The sequence below is a fragment of the Babylonia areolata genome, chromosome 2 (assembly GCF_041734735.1).
Source record: "Babylonia areolata isolate BAREFJ2019XMU chromosome 2, ASM4173473v1, whole genome shotgun sequence".
In the NCBI taxonomy this organism is placed as follows: Eukaryota; Metazoa; Mollusca; class Gastropoda; order Neogastropoda; family Buccinidae; genus Babylonia; species Babylonia areolata.
In genome coordinates, this window is record NC_134877.1 from 60,874,151 (window position 1) to 60,897,984 (window position 23,834).

Here is a 23,834-nt window from a genome sequence, read left to right on the forward strand (position 1 = left end):
AAAAAAAAATCACTTTGACAGGTAAGCAAAAAACAGAAATATTCATATATAAGGCCTGTATGGTTGGGGTGTTTGATGCATGTTTTTTTTTTTTTAGAGAACTCTTTTTACATCTCTTACATTTACATCTCAGTGAGTAAATCTTCCGAGTAATCATCTTTAGTCTTTTTCTATGGAAATCAGTGTTCCTCAGGAACACATTTCTATTCAGTAGCTTTTTATAGTTGAGCACTCATAGTTGAACACTTGTAACTATCTGACAAGTATTTATCAGTTGCTACACTTTGTTTTGTATGTCAATGTGTGTACCCTTTATGCAAGTGGCACACAGCTGTCTAATAGCACAGTCAAGGTAAAATCAGTGTGACATGCTGTTAGTAATCAATATCTGACATGCCGCACATGCACTTAGGAGAAAAAAATGCAATCCTACCTGGCTTCGTCTCGATACTTTAACCATCAGAGTAATGCATTTGAAGTGTTGCACATCACCATGCCAGTGTCACTAACTACAAAACTTTTTTCAAAGTCACAAAATTGTTGCCACATGGTTTATGTTGAATGCAAAGAAATATATACACGTAACTGTTTACAAGAATATCCAGTCTTTGTCAATCTGCTTGTGCATGAACAGGGGCCCATTCGCTGGTCAAAATTGCTTATCCAAGCTACTGTATGCCTTCATGTTATCTGCAGTGGTCAAAGTGATACATTTTTTTTCTGAATCACCTTCTATCCCGTAGTCATCTTCTTTGCCATTATCCACTTCAAAATTCTACATTTCCTTTCTCGTATTCCTTTATCACAAAACATCTAATTCTTCCTCTGTGTACTCTTCCCATTCCATTCCTTGTACTTTGCCAACATTTTTCCTGCAAGAAATCTCAGAAAAACAAATGCATGTGCCATGTTTCTGACTCCGGACAATTAAGCCAGTGAGTAGCAATTTAATCAGCGTATCTCCTCAATGGTTCTTCCTGATTTTTGTGGGAAAGTTTCACTGATGATGTGTGGACAAAGGACAGCTCACTGGGTGATAAACTTCCACTCCACGCCTTACTGAGCAGGAGCCGTTCCTGACCAAGTTGAATACATTGAGATGATTTCCAGCAGGTCAGCAGTGGCCGGAGAATGCAAGGTGGTTAAAGAATTTCTTCACAGCCACATCCGGACCTGGTGCATCCCTCAAAATAACTCACAGCTGTGAACATGGTAAGTTGCAATCCGCTGACACATTTCATAAAAATTCCTACAATGAGGACTGTATATCCTGCACACTTTTCTGAATACCAAAGAGATGACATACATCGTAAGTGGTAAAAAAGCTTAAGGTGAAATATTGTATTGTATTACTTCTCACCGCAACAGATTTTTTTTGTGCAAAATTCAGGCTGTTCTCCATGGTCCATGATTATTTTTCTTCTTTTTTTCTGTCAGCAAGTTTTGTTCTATCAAAGCGGAATTTTCTGCTTAATTTTGCTAGGGAGATCCCTTTTGTAGCCGTGGGTTCTTTTACATGCACAAAGCGTATGCTGCACATGAAACTTTGGTTTGTCTCATCCAGATGTCTGGCACCCAGACCACCACTCAAGATGTAGTGGATACTTGCCTCCCTTGTAAGGCACATTACCACCAGGCCACCACCACACAATAACTCACTACACACAAACCATACAACACCAAGATTCATACACATTTGTCTGTCTTCCCCCACCCTTTACACCCCCCTTGTGTCCCATCACCCCTATTGAAGTCTTCATGAAGTGTGTATGCTTGCTTCCTGTCTGTGTGAACACATGTGCTTGTGTAGGGCATATTTTGTGCCTTTTTATGTGAATATTTATATCTGCTATTTGTAGTATTGTCTTGGTGTGCATATAGATTTTGTTTTGCTCTTATATGTCCTGCGCTGTTGTGTGGTATAATGTACTATTGTATATGTATTTTCATATGAGGCACTTAGAGCCCATTACATGTGCTTGCACCATGCAAGTTCTATTATACATGAAACAGGAAGACAGGAGCTCAAAACATGGATATCACAATCACGTGAGAAAAAAAGAAAGAAAAAAAAGAAGCTCAAGTCAGGAAACAAGTTTATTCAATCCATTTCATTCCACATACCAATAATTATAACAATGAGACAAGAAATCAATCCACATGAGGTGCACAATCCATTATGTCTCCTCTCACATCCCCCTTTCATGGTCTGCCAGGTCACCCTCATGGACCCATGGGAAACTGAGGGAGGACTTCTTTTCATTGTATAACCAACAAATAATCACACAAATAAAATACTGCACACAAAATGGTTTTAAATAAAACATAAAAAAAACTGACTGATCATGTAAAATCAGATATATATAAATAGAAAATGTAAAACCAGTGTTCATTGCCAGAACTTATGCAGAGAACGTGCTGCCATGACATGTTTCGTGAAATGTTAATAATGACAGTGTTATGTCAGTATTCCTTACACCCTTTCCCCTTTTCTACAATCCTGAAGAATATGGCAATGCCAAACAGAACAATCTCATCTCATCTGTGACAAGAGGATGCAACCTCCTTCCTTTTCAAACCAGCATCACTGTCCTCAGTCCAAAACCTCAGTATGTGTGAACAAATACGACACAGAACAAAAGTACTAACCTCATACACATATCTGCCAGAAAAATCAGTTCACAGTAAACTTTGGCATACGATACTTAAGGAAAAATCATCAAAATGATTGGAAGCATAACCTCAAACCCAAGCCTCAAGCATAAACAGACTAACTTGTCTGAAAAGCAAACACAGAAACATTCAGTGTACAACTCATGTTGTGGTTACCATCCAATACTAAAGTGTCAGAAGAGCAGAAATATCCGTTGGATAATCTCTTCCATAAAAACAATAAAAATGCTACAAAGTCGAGAGAAAAAAAAAGTTGTTGTGACTTTAAAACAAGACAATAACATCAGCACAGGTATCAATTCAATGTTAAATTGGTATAAAGTACCACAAATATCAAGCTTTCGATCTACCCATCACACCCAATAAATTCAACAACACACAAATAACGAACATACAAATAAAATACTGAGACCTGAACATCTATGTTCAACTCAACAAAACTGTTATCACAAACCACGAACACAACTCTGCTGCTCCAGACACTATAAAAGTACACCAAAATTACGAAATGGTTAAAAGAAGCGTAGCGTAGCGCTGAATAATAAACCTATGGACCAATATTAGTTTATATAGTATGTTCAGGAGTTGCCACTCATCACGTGTTACAAAATTAACCCAATGAAATATTATGAATCAACAATGCTGTCAACATTGCAACAATGTCGTTAACGTCATACTTTTTCATAGAGACATTAGTACTGGACCATCTTTGTGTGCATATATCTGGGCTTCTGCCAGGTCTACACCTACATCAAGTTAACAGACAGTAATGCCATTCCCAATCCCAAATTCCAGGTGCATAACCAGGTCTCCTAAGGAGGGGTCTGAGAGGAAGTTGTGCTCCGAAAGCCCGCTGAGGCCACCTATCAGGTCCAGGTGTCATAGGGAGAGAAAGCTCACAACGTGTCCTTCACCTTGCCCCCGTCCCCCTCCGACACAAACCTCTTCCGACCCCTGGCAAACAATTTGAAAGAAAAACAATCAGTCAAACATTCTGCCAGCACAAACCTCTTGCAATCCCTGGCAAATCAGTCAAAAGAAAACCAATCAATAATTCTGCCCACGCAAACCTCTTGTGACCCCTGGCAAACTATTTGAAAGAAAAACAATCAGTCAAACATTCTACCAACACAAACCTCTTGCGACCCCTGGCAAACTATTTTAAAGAAAAACAATCAGTCAAACATTCTGCCAACATAAACCTCTTGTGACCCTTGGCAAACTATTTGAAAGAAAAACAATCAGTCAAACATTCTGCCAACACAAACCTCTTGCGACCCCTGGTAAATCAGTCAAAAGAAAAACAGTCAATCAAATATTCTGCCAAAACAAACCTCTTGCGACCCCTGGCAAATCAGTCAAAAGAAAAACAATCAATTAATCATTCTGCCCGCACATACCTCTTGCGACCCCTAGCAAGCAAGTCTAATGAAAACAATCAGTTAAACAGTATGTCCCAGCTGCATGTTCGACTGGTTAGACAACCATTTTCACATCATGAAACACAGCATTTCAAATACTGGATAAATACTTCAGATGCCAGTGCCGTAATCAAGTTACCCTGAAGGTCAAGACATTGAACATTTTGCACAGGCACACACCAATGTCCTCTGTATCATACATGTGTCCAAGGTACTTAATACATTACCGACCTTGTGTGAACTGCTATGCCCGAGATAAAGGTTTTATATCAAAAACTGACAGAGCATGAATGTAAGTTCATGTCCTTTGCATGCAATGCAACTATATCCCAAAAGAACACTAACCAAAACACACTTCGCTGCCTTAGTTAAAAACAACAAAAAACACACACAAAAAACAAGGAATAATGAAGATGATGACTTCAAAATGTGCAATGTCTTTTGCACCTGAATAAAACATGTACGTAACTGCCATGCTATCCTCATTATCACCTGTAAAGATGATGAAAATGCCATTTTCACATCACAATCATCAGTCAACACAGACCCACTAAAAACCTGCCTGCCAAATTGTTGCTGATCACTTTTCCAGGAAGCCCCTGTTTTCCTTTTCCTTTTGTTTTGTTGTTTTTTGCTAAGGGGAGACAGGGCAATTGCAGGTGTTAATAAGCAGTTGTAGATGATAATATTGTGAGGATGCAAATCATGATGGACAAAAAAAAAGGGATACCAGATCACCTGTCATGTGTAATGCAGGACAGTGGAATGTGATGTGTAAAATGGGTTGACAAGCAGTGAAGTCATTATTAAACCAGCGACTGCAAGTCATAAGGTCAGATATTATACAGCTGACTCTTGTGTTGATGGTCTGGTTTCTGTATCAGTAATTTTAAAACAACAAAAATCGTCCGCTTCTCTTGCTTTGGACACTGACAAAGCTTTTTCAAAAACTGAAAGGTTATATATTTGTTCAGAAGTCAATTCCATGAAAGTACTCACATTTGGCCCTGTCTCAAGACCTATGGGGAACTACATGTGTTCAATGGAGCTGATAGTGGTATCTGTGCACAAACATTAGCGTATGTATGTTTGAAAGAGAGAGAAAGGCACAGAGGGAGACAGAGTCTTAGTAGGCAAATAGGGACTGGCCGGAAGGGACAAAGAATCAAACTATTAAGACACCACTGAGAGTGGCGGCACTATCAAAGAGAAGGTGAAACAGGAATAGGTGAATCGGATCAGGTCCCTTCCTGCTGTTGTCTGAATCAAGGAAAAGTACATGTTCACAAACACACTTCTCCCTGACCACTGACCTCTGTGGCAGATCCCTGTACACCGCCTCAGACATGAATCCTTCCTTATGGCACATGGCCGCAAACGTCTCCATCAGCTGGTAGGCATTGGGTACGTCCAGGCAAATGTCCGGCAGGCTATCGTACACCCGGGTAAAACCCTGTCACCCAGCACAAAGCCTGTTGTCAGCCAGCATGAAAAAAATATCATACACCTGCATAAAACCCTGTCACCCAGCACAAAGCATACAGTCAGCCAGCATGAAAAAAATATCATACACCTGCATAAAACCCTGTCACCCAGCACAAAGCCTACGGTCAGCGAGCATGAAAAAAATATCATACACCTGCACAAAAACCTCGTCACTGAATACAAAGCCTACTGTCAGCAAGCATGAAAAAAATATACACCTGCATAAACCCCGTCACCCAGCACAAAGCCTGCAGTCCGCAAGCATGAAAAAAAACCCTGTGATACACCCTTATAAAACCCTGCCACTGAATAAAGAATACCATCAGACAGCATGAAAAAACTGTCATACATCCATGTTAAACCATGTCACCCAGTACAAAGCATACCATCAGGCAGCATGAAAAACTGTATACACACATGTAAAATCATGTCACCAAGTACAAAGCATACCATCAAACATGTAAAATCATGTCACCAAGCACAAAGTCTACAGCCAGCAAGCATGAAAAAACTGTTATACACCTATGTAAAAGAGTCACCCAGTAAAAACCATACATTCAGACAGCATGAAAACAAACACAAAATCTGCCACAAACTTTCATCATGGTGTATTAAAAAAAAAAAAGAAGAAAAAAAAGGGGGATACCAGATCATCTGTCATGTGCAAAGTGGGTCAATCGAATGAGATGTGTAAAATGGTGTGTCATGCAGTCATGTGATATACCCATGTGAAACCCTGTCAGCCTGCATCAAAACTAACAAAATCTGCCAGAAACTTTCGTGTTCCACATACGATCTTAGCAACGCTAAATTTGCTTAGCTTTAAGAACGGTATTAAGTCTTTGGAATTAGCAGTCTTGGGAACATCCTTAACTCTAAGCGAACTTAGAACTGCCAAGATCACTCAAGCAACCCTTCCCAGTTTTTTTTCTTAATTAATTTCAGTTATCAAAGAGTGTGCACAGCTTCACATTTTTTTTTCTTTTTGTATTTGTTTTTACTGGCACAATTCCTGTTTCAGCCAAAGGAAATCTGAATTTCAACCAAGTTTGTGTCAATAAAATTTTACCCTATTTATTTTATTCTGTAATCAGTGTGCTGACTATCACTGCCAATGAACACCATTCCTTACACATACATTCCTAGTGTCCAGTCCTTCCAAGTTAAATTTTGCTGTCAACAGCCCAGTCGACCAGGAGCAATCATACTTGCCCCCACCCCTACCCCAAAATCAGACACAGACACACCATAGACCAGATCCCCCAACAACCAACAAAACCCAGGTAAACCAGCAGGATACCCCTCTCACCTGTTTGAACTGTTCCGGGGTGATGATGACAGCGTCAGCCAGAGATTTAAAGAACTTGGTCATCATTTCAGCCGCACGCTCATGGGAGTCCTCCAACACTATGACCGTTCCCTGCACACAGTTTTTTATCTCTGTGTACTGCGAAGAAGAAACAACACTAATATGCCGCACATCAACAGAATTTGTTTTTACTGGGCTTACTCTGACATGACTTAAGATGAAATAAGTTGCAAGAGCCTGATCAACTATAAACACAACGGAGGGGTTGTATTAGTGTACATTTCTACACAGCGTACAAGCTGCCATCACTGTGGTGGTCCTGCAGCCTCGCCAGCAGCTGATCGTCAATCAAATTGTTCCAGTCTACTGCTGTTCTTACAAAGAACAAGTTTCTATATTGTTCTATTCTTGCATCTGGAACCTACAATGTTCTATCATTTTTTTCTGGTTGACCTCTTTACAATGTTGCTGGAGACAAAGTCTAATGCGCCTAGTTGGATGCAGTGTCTGTCTGTTGGTGGTTGTTTTAAGAACTTGTGAGGTGGTACTGCTAGCTTTGCTCTGTATTTTTATATTGTATTGTATTGTACTGTGTTGTATTGCACTGTAATTGCATTGCATTGCATTGCATCACTCTTTGTCACAATATATTTCTCGATGTGAAATTCTGGCTGCTCTCCCTGGGTGAAGCGAAGGGCTACAGTAAAGTGCCATCAATTTTTTCTCTTTTCTTTTCTGCCTGCAAGTGTATTTGTTTTCCTCACAAAGTAGATTTTTCTACAGTTTTGCCAGGGACAACCATTTTGTTGTAGTGTTTTATGTGTGTGCGCTAAATGCATACTACACATGGAACCTCGGTTTATCGTCTTATGCAAATTACTAGCCTCCATATCACCACCTAAGGTCTAGTGGAGAGGGAGAAATACAGCTCTGATTCTTTCGCTTCCTGGACAGACACATTACCATGAGGCCATCACTCTTTCACTGTTCTGCTTGGATGCTGTACATATCACAAATTATGTTGAGATAAAGGGATTCTGATTCCAATTTGTTTTCACTGATACCTGCACTGAGGAGACAAAGCCGAATAAGCATTATTTAAAAGAAAATAACTAAAATATGTTTCATACTCAAGTGAACACAAACACACACTCACAAAGCATGAACAAGATCTTTCACATCTATATATCGATAACACCTTCCATCTGACTGCTGTAAAAACACTCAGTCCTTACATTGTTCCATCTTTCTATCCATTACCCTCCTCTCCCCCACCCCCAAGCACATCTCTTTCACACCCCACCCCATTATATCTTTCTTCTTCTACTTCTTCTGCGTTCGTGGGCTGCAACCCCCACGTTCACTCGTATGCACACGAGTGGAATTTTACGTGTATGACCGTTTTTACCCTGCCATGTAGGCAGCCATACTCCGCTTTCGGGGGTATTCTATCTTTCAAATAATTACATTTTAAAATATTTTTTTTACAATTACCTACAATGGAAAATTGGAAGAGTTTGTTCCCCTGGCATGGGATTTCATAGGTAATTAGTACTGAGCAACCTGGGGGTAAGAGGGTTAAACACATACAAACACACATGCATGCACACACCTAAACACACACACACACATTTTGCACCATCGCCCCACCCACACAAGAAACCACAAAAACACACAAACACAAAACCCATTCCCCCCATCTCAAACCAATAGCATACTGCAGCCCCCTCCATCCTCCCCTGCACATTCTCCCAAACACACACCCCACCTCTCCCTCATTTCTCTCCACCACAGTGACAGAGGGAGATGCAGCATACCTCATAGACAACTTCATGGTGGAAGTGTGGCACATTCAGGTCAGTCAGACAACGTGTGGCCTCCGCAATGTCACTGGAAGACAGGTACTCCTTCAGCAACAGCACAATCTGAAACAACACTCTGCACGTCACATCACCATTGTTGCTTATAGCCCAGACAATCTACTTTATTCAGTCTCCAAAATTTACATATGAAATAATAAGTCTCCCCACTTTACACATGATGTAATCCTGCCCTCATTACAACAGGACATAATCAGCCTTCCCACTTAACACATGACTGACACCCTTACTTGTCTTGATTCTGTCACCCCACAAATAACTCCACCTTTTTACGCATCACTTTGCACATCACAAACACATTTTACACATGCCTTTACAACAGGCAAAAAAATATGTTCTAACACATCATCACTTGTCAACAGTTTAAACAGTCAACATCTAAATATGCAACACACTCGTTCTGCTTGACATGAATCTGCAAATCCCTACTGCACAAACATCAAATCCTAGAACACTTCTTTCCTCTGCCTTTGTGAGCAGTTGCTCTTTCACTCACGAATGCATGTGCTTAAATTTTTTTTTTTTTAAACAACCTCCACCATAATCAGCCTCACTGCTTTTCCACGAGTGTGCATGCCTGAAATGTTCTTGTTTCCATAACAAGAATCCATACTGCACAAACATCAAATCCTAGAAAACTACTTTCCTCTGCCTTTGTGAGCAGTTGCTCTTTCACTCACGAATGCATGTGCTTAAAATTTTTTTTTTTTTAAACAACCTCCACCATAATCAGCCTCACTGCTTTTCCACGAGTGTGCATGCCTGGAATGTTCTTGTTTCCATAACCCACCAACACTGATACAGATCTGGGATCTTTAACTTGGTATGCAAATCTGATCTTCTGCCCATCTATACAAGTGGGCTAGATTCAAAGATACTTGCAGGTCTGCATGTATGCTGACCTGGGAGATTTGGGAAAAACTTATCTCCAGCCTCAATGCATTGGGATTTACCACCAGGACTCAAACCCAGGACCCACAGATCTGAAGTCCAACCACTCAGCTATCATCCTGTCATCCTAGAACCTATACTTCTTCATATCACATGAATATTCATTTGATAAGGTCATATCAAAATAATAAATACATAAATAAATAAATAACTGACTTAAAAACAGACCTTCTTGACAAGGACCTTGACAGGGCGCGTGCCTCCCCCAGTGCCCCAGATGTTGTCCAGTCGAACAATGCCATGATTCTGGTTCAACAAAATGTCCGCCTGTTCCACCGCTTTCCTGGCAAAGCCACCACCACCACAAACACCCCATCATTAATACATTTATCACCACCACAAACAATGCTTCATTTATTTCTCTCTCATTGTTGCTCACAGCCAAGCCAACCACACACAGCCTTATCACGGCTGAAAGCACTGTCAAAATTCATACCACAGAACCTGAATAAAAACTAGTAAAGAACACACTGAAAAGAAAAATAGGCACAAGCACAAACTAAAACATGAGTGTTTCAAGTTCAAATCTTATATGGACCAGAATTTTTTTTTTACTCCTCTATTCCACAAGCCATTCATTGAGTGGAGGTCTGAGAGTTAGTCTTTCAGGCAATATGACCAATGGAGGTCCTATATGCAGCACAAACAAAAAGAATTTTAAAACTCACATCACAGCAACAAGAAAAAAGTTCTTAGCAAAAATCTGCAGGAAAATCCACCGAGATAGAGAAAAAGACCTACATGCAAACAAACAACAGCAAGATGGTGTCCTGATCTGTAATGACAAGCTGTTCCCAAGAAGAGCAGATAAAATTCACAATATATCTAGTCTGACAAGAAAATTATTGGAATAGTCAAGAAACCTAGTGCTTGTTTTCAGTCCATCATCACTGTGCTGTACTGGCCTGGAGTGCAGCGGTGGCCTTGTAATACGTCTGCCTAGGAAGCGAGAGATTCCGAGTGCACAGGATCAAATCCCACACTCACCATTATCTTCTCCCACTCCACTAGACCTTGAGTGGTGGTTTGGATGCTAGTCATTAGGATGAGACAATAAACTGAGGTCCCATGTATAGCATGCACTTAGCACACAAAAAAACCCACAGCAACAAAAAAAACCCACAGCAACAAAAAAAACCCACAGCAACAAAAAAGGATTTTCCCTGACAAAATTCTGTAGAAATATCCAGTTTGATACAAAAACAAACCCACTTGCAAAAAGAAAAAAATGGTGGTCCTACCCTGTAGCGACAAGCTCTCCTTGGGAACAGCAGTCTGAATTTCACACCGAGAAATATGTTGTGACAAAGAGTATTATAATACAACAGTTTCCCCTGACAGCCACACAAGGACCGTCACATGTTTTCAGCCTTCCACTTCCTGAAAATATAAAGGAAAGTTTCCACAACTGTTGTCCAAGTGATTCATTGTATTCACAGCAACACCAGCATCCCATGATCTTCTTCCTATAAACTTCATCCACTTGGTTACCACCTTTCCTTTCCTGGTGAAGTATCATACAAAACCCCTGTGATACATCTTTGTCATTCAGATCACAGTGTCTCTTCTCCTACATAAACATTCATTTAGTTATCAACACTCAACATATAACCATCTTATTTTCTATTCCTTACTAAACAATCAACAGATAAACCCGTGTATGAGGAAAATCTTAAAATCTATCCAATATTTTAAAAAAACACACAGAGCACATACGCATGAGCAAACACACATTCACAGAGTGAACACACACACACACACACACACACACACACACACAGAGTGAACACACACGCACAGAGAACAAAGACACAAACACACACATACACAGAGCAAACACAAGCACAAGCTCTTGTAGACATACACAGAGTGCAGACACGCATACATAGCAAGCACACAAACACTCTCACAGAGACACACAGAGCAAACCAAGCCCACATTCTCACAGAGAAACAGAGCAAACACTGGAATTCACATACGCACAAGCACACTCACATACACACAGAGCAGCATGCAGTCAAACATGGACTCACTTGGTGTGCTGGCAGTCTATGTGGTCTGCCTTGTACTTGAGGATAAATTTGGGAGGCAGACAATCATCAGCAACAGCTCTGGCAATGAACTTGCCCACAACCTGCACACCATTGCAATATCATCACCCCATTTCTCATCATGAAACAAAAAAGGTTTAAGGTCCAAAGTCTTTTACAGCCACTGGGGCAGTGAATTCATTTATGTCCACTGTGTCTGGGGCTCGACATAGGAAAGCAGGTCCAATCCTCTCTTCCCCCTGGTTTAACCATCCTCATCTGGTCAGGTATCCATTCTCACCTGGGTGGAGTAAGGAAAATCACACTAAAGAGCTTTTCTTCAGGACACAGCAGGGCCTCGAACCATTATCAATGATAACACTGGATCAGAAATCGACACCTTATCAAATGTGCATGGCGCCTCTTCATTATATAAATTCTGTATTAGTTCATGCAAAAGAGGACAGATGCCTTCTGGACCTTTCTCTTGCTCAGCTAATCTGTGAGATTTGGTCCCAGAAGTGTGCAGATTTCATTTCATTCAATGATTCGTATAAAGTGTCACAAGCATCCCATAGCAATATCAGCTGAGATGGCTGGACAAAAATATACATATAAAGTGTCACAAGCATAACACAACAGTAATATCATAGGGACGGTTGGACAAAAACATGACTCATATAAAGTGTCACAAGCATACCACAGCAATAATAGTGGGGACGGCTAAACAAAAATATGACTCTGACATGGTAAGTATGCCAGCCATTTTGTATACAAAGGCACACCTCTTTCTCTAGTCATATATTGACACAAGTCGAACTGGTACAGAATTTAGATAAACAGAGGAAGGCTCTGTCATAATGGTTAAGATGGAACGACCTGTGCTAGCTGCAATGAAGAAACCACCAGCCCACTGCAGTAGCAACAGCCATTATTTCATGGGCCTGACAATAAGGGATGCTGGTGTCTTTAGCAGCTTGCTGATATGTTCTCTGACGGGCGCAATAGCCAAGTGGTTAAAGCGTTGGACTGTCAATCTGAGGGTCCCGGGTTCGAATCACGGTGACGGCGCCTGGTGGGTAAAGGGTGGAGATTTTTACGATCTCCCAGGTCAACATATGTGCAGACCTGCTAGTGCCTGAACCCCCTTCATGTGTATATGCAAGCAGAAGATCAAATACGCACGTTAACTCACTCAGTACGGCCAGTCCTCTCTTCTCCTTTACACAGACCCCTCGGATGTCCAGTGGGTGTCTCAATGATCCAACCTTTAGCTTCCGTCGTCAGAATTGTGGTATTCTTTGTCAGCATTCACCTCTTCAGTATAAGAGCCTTCCGCTTGCAATATTTTGATGGTGGTAATTGGGGTGAAACGCTGTTAACGTCGTCTCTTTCGCCGTTCGTATGGAGAGAGTTAAAGATACTGTAATCCATGTCAGCGTTCGGTGGGTTATGGGAACAAGAACATACCCAGCATGCACACCCCCGAAAACGGAGTATGGCTGCCTACATGGCGGGGTAAAAACGGTCATACACGTAAAAGCCCACTCGTGCGCATACGAGTGAACGCAGAAGAAGAAGAAGTTCTCAATACTACCAAGGTGATCAAGTGTGAGATTGTGCCAGCAATGTCCTTATAATTCATGTTTAGAGAAATGAGCAATCCACTGGAGATGTGCATCTGCTACCAGACCTAATGCCACTTGAAGCATCTGATAGGTCACAGCCTCTTGTTCTGGTCTTTCTGGCTTAAACTGTCTGGATTTGCTCAAGAAGCCTGTCAGGACAATGAAGTTGCCTGCTACAGGTCTGACCAAAAGGGTGATCCCATGTTTGTGATTCCAACACAGCAGAGCCTCTGTTTCCAATTGCCACAAAAATAGGCCAACACAGATTCAGTTTGATAGTGTAAGTACAAGACAAATAAATGATTTTCTGAGGAACATGAAACCTCTGATTTAATACCAAACAAAAACTCCTCGCATGCACTTGCCTTACCAACAACAAAGCACCACCTGAAGCATCAGTGAATGACCAACAGAGCAGTACCTGAACCACAGATATTTCACAGCCATCACTCTCCTGCTACTCACAGAGGTGGCATCGGGTGTGTCAATGACCAGGTCGGAAAGGCGAGAGAGGACGTCATCAAAGCCCTCCATCATGTCGCCCCCACTGAGCACCTTGCCATAGAGGTCAGAGATGAGGATGGAGGTCAGCTCACGGTGGTGATCCTTGTGGTCCAGGGCCTTGCTGACCAGGAACTCCACCAGGCCCCGCTTCAGGTGCTCAAAATTCACATCGCTCAACTCCTCCTGCACACAGCCAACACACCACATGGATGGAGGAATGGATGGATGTGTAAGAGAAATGGAAAAGGAAAAAGGAGACTCAACTCAGTTTCAGTCTGTTTCTGAAGGAGGCATCACTGCATTCAGACAAACCCATATAAGCTATACCACATCTGCTGGGCAGATGCCTGACCAGCAGCATAAACCAACATGCTAAGTCAGGCCTTGAGTGCATACACGAATGTTTGTGTACCTATTAGATAGTATCTATACACTTTTGTCAGAGGAAAACAGATTGCCATGGGTTCTTTTTCAGTGTGCCAAGTGCTTGCTGCACATGGGACCCTAATTCATAATCTCATCTAAATGACAAAAAGCTCAGGTGCAAGACCAGGGTTCATACACAGATCTTCACGAGGACTGTGTTGTCACATGAGCGTCTTAACCAATCTGCCATCTTCCTCCAAGCCTCCACACACCAAATGGCCATTAATAAGTGAACAGGAAAAAGAAAAAGGTGACCAACAACACTGATTTTTTTCTTTTCTTAACCCTTTCGCTGCCAGGAAAATAAGATTTAAGTGAAATCTATTTGCCAGAGTTTTTTCACAAATAAATAGGTATAAATTTTCAAACAATTCTGTACTCTTAAAAAGTATATATTTTCTGAAAGGTAAATGAATAAAGAATACAAAACATTTTATATATTTTCAGTGACATGCTGTTGTTTTGAAATCAGTGTTTTGTTTTTTGTCACATTTTCAACTTGTTCATTACAAACATTAGTCAGGTAATTTGCACTACAATATCATATTTTCTGGACAAATGGATATCTGCACACACAAAATCATACTCGAACAACCACAATAATTTTTTTTTTTTTTAAAGAGGCAGACACACAATGCATTGTGACTTCTCCAAGTGATAATATGGATGTGAGACCACACCCCATCAGTCTCCACCCCCCTCTTCTTCACCCCTCTCACATGGTCACTTTATCCAGTTCTCATCACACTGCGTTGGCTGAGTGCCAAGAGTGCCAAGAAAATCGCTAACACTGTGTCCTGCTAATAATTCGGTCACTTTCTGTCGTCTATTACAGCTGTACAGCCGGCATCACTTACTGATTGTCTTATCTTGGCCACTCTCTTGATTGCTCCCTTTCTTTTCTATCAAATCTACTTTTGGTGCAGCCACTCACCGCTCACAACCCTAAGCTCATCCACTGCTCGTCCACAGGGCAGCTCATAGTGACTGTGGCTTACGATTTTAAATAAGGTTATAAAAAACAAATAAACATGTCTACAAAAAAGTCCATTACAACTTACAATGACATCGCAAGAGTCTCCGTGTTCAAAGTACTCCATGACAATGGGCTCAATGAACTTCTGGAAGTCCTCAGGGGTCATCTCAGGACACACTTTCTCAAACGCCAGGTTCTCATCATCCTGCAAAACATCAGTTCAACGCTCATCATACACATAAATGAAGAAGAACAAGAAAAGGCAACAAATCACATGGGTGAGAGTGACTTACTGCACATTATGCCCTCTGGCATGTAAGGCAGCGACACCATTTGTCTGTTTTGGGCCAGTCTCCCAGCAATGTTTATTGGTTTTCTAGATATATATACACCCCATTATTCTGAGAGTTAAAAACAGCGAGATGGTAAACAGGTAAATGCATACATATGACACATCTTTCAGTTACTGACAGTAAAAGGAAGGACTGATTCCTACTTTGGATCACATGAATCGTAACTATAAATAATAGTTAAATATATATATATATATATATATATATATAGAGAGAGAGAGAGAGAGAGAGAGAGAGAGCTGTAGACAGAGTTTTACATATAAATATATATATATATATATATGCATACAGACATGTATACAGTTATATAGTTATGTATAAAAAACCATACATATTTGTCTGGTTATATCATCTCACAGAACTGCAGAAAGACAGCAAAAGAAGGGACTCACCAAACTATCCGAGTCATAGTTGGGATCGTGTGAATCCACAGCTTTCACTTCTTCAGCGATGACTTCACCGGGTCGTCCCCATGTTCCTTTCCCACCTGCACCACCTGAAAAAAAAAAGTTTTCTTCTTTTACCATGCTTTGACACACACACACACACACACACACACAAATACACACTCACACACACACACACACACACACACACACACACACACACACACATGCATGCACAGAGAGAACCATACACACACACACACACAAATTTTACCAAGAGTGTCCTTAAATTGCTACATCTTGAATTCTTGATTTCTTCTGTCAAAACTGAACAATGTAAAACAAATGATTTCATGATTCATAGTAATCCAACATTCAGGATGCACAAAATAAAAGATTCCAACACAACATCTCAACAGCTACTGGCTGATCACAAGAGACAGCCTGGGCAGAAAGGAGGATAAGGGGCGCTGTGTTACTGAAGTCCATCAACGTGTCTCAACAGGTGATAGTGGCAAGAGCAAGCAAAGATGTACATCTTGGCAGGGAAACAAAAGGCAAAAACACAACCAAATACTCGAATAGCCAGTACTGATTAGGAGTATACACTGACCAGGGTAAGAGGATACACACATACACACACACACACACATATATAATTATATATACACACACACATATATATATGTATCTATATATAGTCAATGACTTCTTTTTTTCAACAAGAAAGCAAAGATAAAGAACTGACTCAGGTTTGGTTTGTCAGGGGTCTGTGTGGTCTGAAGATGGTATGATATGCTTGTGCATGTGTGCTTACATACATTCAGGCATGTTTATGTGTATGAGAACAACTGTAATGTTCATCTTACTGCTTTTGAGAACATGCATACTACTACTACTCGCTACTCCTACTACTACTACTAACATCTAATGAGCACTTTTTCTCATGTGCAGCTGAAAAGACTTTACATACAGTGACATATATAAAACTCATAAAACTGTTACTGACAAAACAATAAAATAAATAAGTTCAAACACTTTCCAAATCGTAATACCACTCATCCACCTCATCGCATACTCACACACATTCACAGAACATTCACAGCAAGTAGGAAAACCACTTTTGAACTGTGGTGTTCGAAGAGATCAGTACTGTTTAAATATATATCCACTGGTCTTAAGGGGGAAGACCTACTCAGATTTTGGTACCCAAATTGTAAAGCCATGTGTTTTGTTTCTAATGGTCCAATCACCATGAAACTTGGCAAGAACATGCCAAATACCTTACATTTTCCATGCAAAGTTTTTGATAGGTCTGTGACTAATAAAAATAAAGAAAATAAATAATTATCTACAAAAGTTTGTATTTTTTATGCATATGTTTACTTCAGACATCATATTTTCACTAAATGTTATCCTATTGCTTTGAAAATTGGCATGCAGACAGAAGGGGCCAATGCCAATAGTTGGTAGTAAATTTGAGTAATTCTACTCAAAAAAAAATTTTTTTTAATCAGTGACAAGTGTGACTATCCTGATACTATCCATAAAAATTTTATCAAAAATCGGGGCGGAAGATGTGGACTGAACATTGAGAGTAGAGCTAAGATATTACTACCAACCATTTTTACTGTGTTGATATGCATGTACATAAAACAGGAATTACTGCTTGTATAAACCCTCTTCAGAGAAGTGTACCAAAGTCGGTAGGAATTTTTCTTCATTTTCCGCAACATTTTAAGATAATTATTTATTTTCTCTATTTTCATTAATCACAGACCTATCAAAAACTTTGCATGGAAAATGTAATGTATTTGGCATGTTCATGCCAAGTTTCATGGCGTTTGGACCATTAGAAACAAAACACATGGCTTTACAATTTGGGTACCAATATCTGGGTAGGTCTTCCCCCTTAAGAGAAGACTTGAAAAGGGTTGTGGGAGAAGACTGTCTGTTAAATGGAAGGGTATTCTGAGTGGTTGAAAGGAAGTAATATAATGATGTGATGGATTTTGTTCTGTCTATACCACATGCAGGCTTGCTTTATAAGAATGTATGCATGCCTGGTTCATTTGTGTGGGGTTTTTCTTCTTCTTCTTCTTTTTTTAAATCCCCAGCATCTTCTTTTCATTGAACTCATTTGTTAAAATCTAACATGATACATAGTGCCTTTGTTGTACCTCATAATTATCCAGTATATATCTTATTAGGTTTAGTCAGAGAATATATAGGTTTTATATTGGATCTGTACTGCACATAACAGTTATTAATACATACTTTCCTCTTACAGCCCATCCACCCAAGTAGATCTACAATCAATAAGGTCAAAAGTTCTCCTTAAAGTGAGCAATATAAATGAGAAGTTATTGCCAGTACAAACATGTCACAGAGTTTTACTGACTGTCTCCTGCTGTAACACACACACACACACACACACACACACATCCTCAAATCACACAGACAGACAGTAGTGATTCTGTCCATTAAGCAGACAAAACAGTCATTAGGTAAACAGGGACCCATGCTGATTGCTCTTAGTACTGCACCATGACAAGGCTTTTTTCAACAGCAGCTTGTTTTGTGCTCCTCCCCCCCCCCTCCCCCTGTGGAGTATGGGGTCAATGACCTTGACCCACTTCCACCACACTGTCACTTTCTTAGTTTTGTGTATGTGCATCTGGATTTGGATGATTTATTCACGTGTGCCATTGCCCCTCATGAAGGGATGCACACCTTATTCATCAAGAGCAGGGAACAGATGCTCTGAAGAAACAACAAAAACAACAACAACAACAAAAACTAACTGAAGCTTTGCTCACATAATGATTTTATTGCCGGAAGAGTTTTCAACTGGAGATTTCTTCTCCATATTCCTTTCTTTTCTGGGCTCTTTTAATTATTGTTTGTTTGTGTGTGTGTGTGTGTGTGTGTGTGTGTGTGTTATACACAAGGCTACTGTTCAATAATGCATTAAACTGGGAAAGAGGATGACAGAGAAGGGGAGAAAACTAAATGGGACAAGACAGAATGACAGGAGAAAGACAGAAAACCTGCAAATGTCTTCTCGGTAATCCCATTCTAAAATTTTTTTTTTAAAAAGGTGTGAAACAGCAGCACAATATTTTTTGGCTCACAGAGCACCATGCTCCCAACAGACACACAAATGTATGCCTCTCTGATCCATCAGAACTGAAAAACCACCCCATCCAAAAACAACCCATACACCTGTTGAAAACTCATTTGACAGGTTCATAATGATATTCTCTAAAATGTCTTGTGTTGCATGCTGTTCTTTCACTACCCCTCCCACTCAATCCCTCTTGATAATGATACAATAATTAATTTTCAAAAAATGAAAGGACAGTATAAAGTAAAACCAACCATAGTGATGTCACTGAGCATTTGTGTACTGCCTGGTGCATTGCAAAAACAATAAAAATAGGGCTAAGTTCAAGTACTAAAAATAGCTCTTAACATATTTCATACACACAAAATGCACTCCTCCTACTAGTATTACCGTGACAAAGTGTGTGTGTGTGTGTGTGTGTGTGTGTGTGTGTAACTCAAGCCATTTGCCTGAACACAAAGAGGTAAAAGAAATGAACCCAAGTGACCACCTCTAAGTTTCTCTGAAAACATTAATTCCTTGAAAAGTTCCAAATGGGTACATTAAACCCTTTTACCAGATTCACTGAACCCTTATATTTGATTCCAAAACAGAGCCCTGAATATACATAAGCAATTAACCTACATTTGATACACTAAACGCTTATAATAATATTTAATTTAAAACTCTGAGTCCTAAATACATGTACCCATGGACACAGTCACACTACAGCCTCAGTCATAAGCAATAATAATCATGTTCAGGCAACAAAACACGCTTCTGCATCAAAATGGCAAACTAAATACAAGAAATATGATATAGTCTAACATTCTACATAATTAACTCTCTCCATACGAACGGCGAAAGAGACGACGTTAACAGCGTTTCACCCCAGTTACCATCATCAAAATATTGCAAGCGGAAGGCTCTTATACTGAAGAGGTGAATGTTGACAAAGAATACCACAATTCTGACGACAGAAGCTAAAGGTTGGGTCATTCAGACACCCACTGGACATCCGAGGGGTCTGTGTAGAGGAGAAGAGAGGACTGGCCGTATTGAGTGAGTTAAGACATTCACCCACTGTCACTTATCATTTCAAACGATTCTATTCTCACTCCACAACCACACTTCACAGCCTTTCCTTCTGTGTGTGTGTGTGTGTGTGTGTGTGTGTGTGTGTGAGAGAGAGAGAGAGAGAGAGAGACAGACAGACAGACAGACAGACAGACAGACAGACAGACAGACAGACAGAGTGAGTTGTGGAGGCACAATGAAGTATGATGTGTGTGCATTGGGATGGGCTTGGTGGTATCAGTATTGCATATATCCATTGTCACAAATGGTAGTTGTGACTGGGTACATATGGATGCAAATGTATGCATGCGCATGCAGGTACTATGAAAAGCATGTGCAAATGTATAAGCATTTACACAACAAATTATAGGTTCCCTAAGAGAGGAAGAGTGTCACAGAGACTCAGAGAGAAACTGAAGAAGAAAGTGTGTATATGTGTGTGAGGGGTGTGGGGGTGGGGGGGCTCAGGGGTTTGTGCCCCATGTGTGTGTTTGTGTGTGTGTGTATGTGTATGTATTCTGTGTGTGTGTTAAGGGAAATGAGCGAGCTGACAGACTTGCTGGTAACGCAACACCAACAAACGGCCTACATCTAGGAAAATCGAAAATCCTCAGAAAAGTCAAAGAATATCAAAAAGAACAGGTACAAGGCCATCACACCATCGATCGCCTCAAAGAAATAAAAGCAGAGAGAGGGAGCGGCCGTAAGTCTAACATGAAAGGTAGAGCACGATGCTTTGCAAATCAAACAAATATCGGCATCATTTCCAAACCAACATTGTGCAAATTTCTTCAAAACGGAACAGTCTCTGTGGGCTTTTCCAAATACAATAGACTGAGCAACACACTAGACACCACGTTCTTGGCATCAGAGATCTTTTCCCATCCCTCTTGCGGCCAATCAGTGACAGCCTCTGTGCATGTGTTTATGTGTGTGTTTGTGTGCATGTGTGGGTCTGTATTTTTGAGTGCGTTTGTGCATGCGCGAGAGTGTAAGTGTACACAAGTGTCAGTAGAGTTCTGTGCACGTGCGTGTGTGTGTGTGTGCGTGTGCAGGGGGGGGGGGGGGAGGTAGGGGTGCGGGGGGAGGTGGGGTAGAGGATGAGGTAGGTATGTGAGTGTATGCATGCCTACACTGTGGGAGCAACAGGATATTGGAACGTATATATATATATCTTTGTACATAATTATTTTTTATGTGTGTGGGGTTGGGGGTGGGAGATATGGGCATATGTGTGTGTGCTTGTACAAGTAAGTGTTCATCTGTGTGTGTGTGTGTGTGTGTGTGTGTGTGTGCCGTGGAAGCTGCGATACGTAAACTAGAAATGAGTGTGTGGAGGAGGGGGGTAGAGGAGGTGCAGGGTAATGTGTGTGGTGTGTGTGTGTGTGTTGGAGCTCATGTACGTTTATATGTATTTAACTGTGCTTTCATATCTGTGAAACTGCATGTTTGGTGCATACCTGTTATGCATGTGTGTATGTATATGTGAATGTGTGTCTTCATGTTTTACATCTATTTGCTTATTTATCATCATTGTTAACTTATTTATTTATTTATTTAATATTGTTATTATTTATTATTATTATTATTTTTACTACTACCTTTTTTTTCTTTTTTTCCTTTCTTTTTTTTACATTATAATTATTTATTTATTTATTTATTTATTTGTGTAAGCTTATCTATTATTTATTCACTTTTTTTCCCCCTCAAGGCCTGACTAAGCGCGTTGGGTTACGCTGCTGTTCTGGCATCTGCTTGGCAGATGTGGTGTAGCGTATATGGATTTGTCTGAACGCAGTGACGCCTCCTTGAGCTACTGAAACTGAAACTCTGTGTGTGTGTGTGTGTGTGTGTGTGTGTGTGTGTGTGTGTGTACTGTGTGTGTGTGCTCTCTCTCTCTCTCTCCCGTGTCAATGTATGGAGGAAATGAATAAACTCACTGCTTAGTGTTCGTGTCTGTGTGCGTGGGCGAGGTAAACTCTAAACATTATCGATCGGGTTCATTTGTTCGAGCGCTCGGACACGAAAAGACATTGAGTGAGAGAAAAATACTGCAGCAACAGGAAACTTATTAACAACTCGATCTATTTGCATCAGCGAGTAAAATAGGTACGGAACTTATTGACATCTGGCGCTTGGTTTATCCGTCGACATGTCATCGACACCAATGCGCTTCGAGTGTTCAGTAACGCTCTCTGCAACACGTAAACAACTGCATGTGTGACCTTTTAAAACTGACCTCAAAAGCAGCCAATCGCAGAACACAGTCATAATGTTGTGATCACATGACCAAACTTCGTGACCTCGTTTGGACATCTGAGGTCATTGTGCATACTAAGTATTCGTCTGCAAACCTTTCTAAGGAGTCCATGACAAAACACTGGTTTAAAAAACATAGCAGGGCATTCAACAGATAAATCGTTAAACAAAATCAAAGAAGATGTTCAGCTAATTCCGTGTGGAACTGGTAAAGATGCATACGAACTTGAGAAAACCAAAACAAACAATATGGTGGGTCTAGGTACGTGATCGCTGAACACGTGGGCCATACAACAGCATAACAAATGGGGCCAAGCAGACGACATTCACTCTGTGAAGCACTGAATCTCCAGACACCTTTTAAAATTAAACACTGATTAAAATAAAAACACGAACACACCATGCATTACTGTTGCAAATTTCTGACAAACCTTTCTTCGGCAGTCCTCTCCCTCTTCCGTCCCTCGACTTCCGACTGTTTTTACTGAACACTAACAGTTTTTTGTTTGCTTGAGTATTGTTGTTGGAAGAACTGTCTCCACCTGATGATTGCCTTGTCAACATTCGTTTTGCTTTCATCACTTGCCTCTCTTCTCCTAAGCTGTCAGCTTCCGGATTGTCATCTAATTCCAGCAGTTCATCTTCTCCATTCATTGTAACATCAGTGGCAACGCCATCTTGGATTCGATTTTCACTGCCATTTTCCATGTTTGCACAAACGCTTTGTTTTTCACCTTCTCAAATATGCACACTTTTAAACTCGACAGATGTACTTTTTTCAGTCACAATGGGACCGCAATCGCCTTAGTGACGAAAACTGTCACTGTTCCCTTCTACAATTCCCTCACACAAAACCAGTCTGCAAGTTGTTTGGCTTCCCCGCGAACTTGTTTACAGCTGACCTTCGCAAAAGTAAGCAGCGCGATTTGATTGGTGGATTCCTGCACACCCCAGTGGGCGCAACAATGTTCACGTGACCTCAGTCCACGGCAATGTTTCCAAAGTCGTATAGAAGAGAATGGTGGGGTCATGCTCTGCGATCTTCTGGAAAACAATCTGTTTATGCGGCTGTGACCGATCTAAATGCTCAGGTCACGTTCAAGTTAAGTCATCCGGTTGCTCAACGTATTCCTAAGTATTTAGTTACTTGGCAGAAAGACGAACAGGCCCTTTTGGTGGGGCCTCAACTTGAACTTGTGATCATGATGTTTGAGGCCTTTTCCAAAGCCTGTTCACCGCAGGACTACTACTTCCATGCGTGGCGATACGTGTCTTACTGCCCTACCCATTCGTATCAAGCAGGATTGTACAGTTTCGGTGGGTTTGCCCAAACGCATAAGTCAATATATAATGTCCCTCTTTCTACCAGC

General features: G+C 40.7%; 1 protein-coding gene across 1 annotated transcript; it reads right to left on the reverse strand.

Moving 5' to 3' along the window:
* Positions 1 to 2,079: 2,079 nt before the first annotated feature.
* LOC143275782 (programmed cell death protein 4-like) lies at positions 2,080 to 23,378 on the reverse strand. The gene is made up of 10 exons (XM_076580064.1): positions 22,896 to 23,378; positions 16,029 to 16,132; positions 15,369 to 15,488; positions 13,843 to 14,064; positions 11,753 to 11,853; positions 9,888 to 10,002; positions 8,706 to 8,813; positions 6,889 to 6,999; positions 5,408 to 5,547; positions 2,080 to 3,627 (listed from the first exon to the last, which is right to left on the reverse strand). Exons 1-10 carry the CDS (start codon positions 23,170 to 23,172, stop codon positions 3,570 to 3,572), a joined length of 1,356 nt encoding a protein of 451 aa, XP_076436179.1. The 5' UTR covers positions 23,173 to 23,378; the 3' UTR covers positions 2,080 to 3,569.
* Between the last annotated feature and the right edge of the window lie 456 nt (positions 23,379 to 23,834).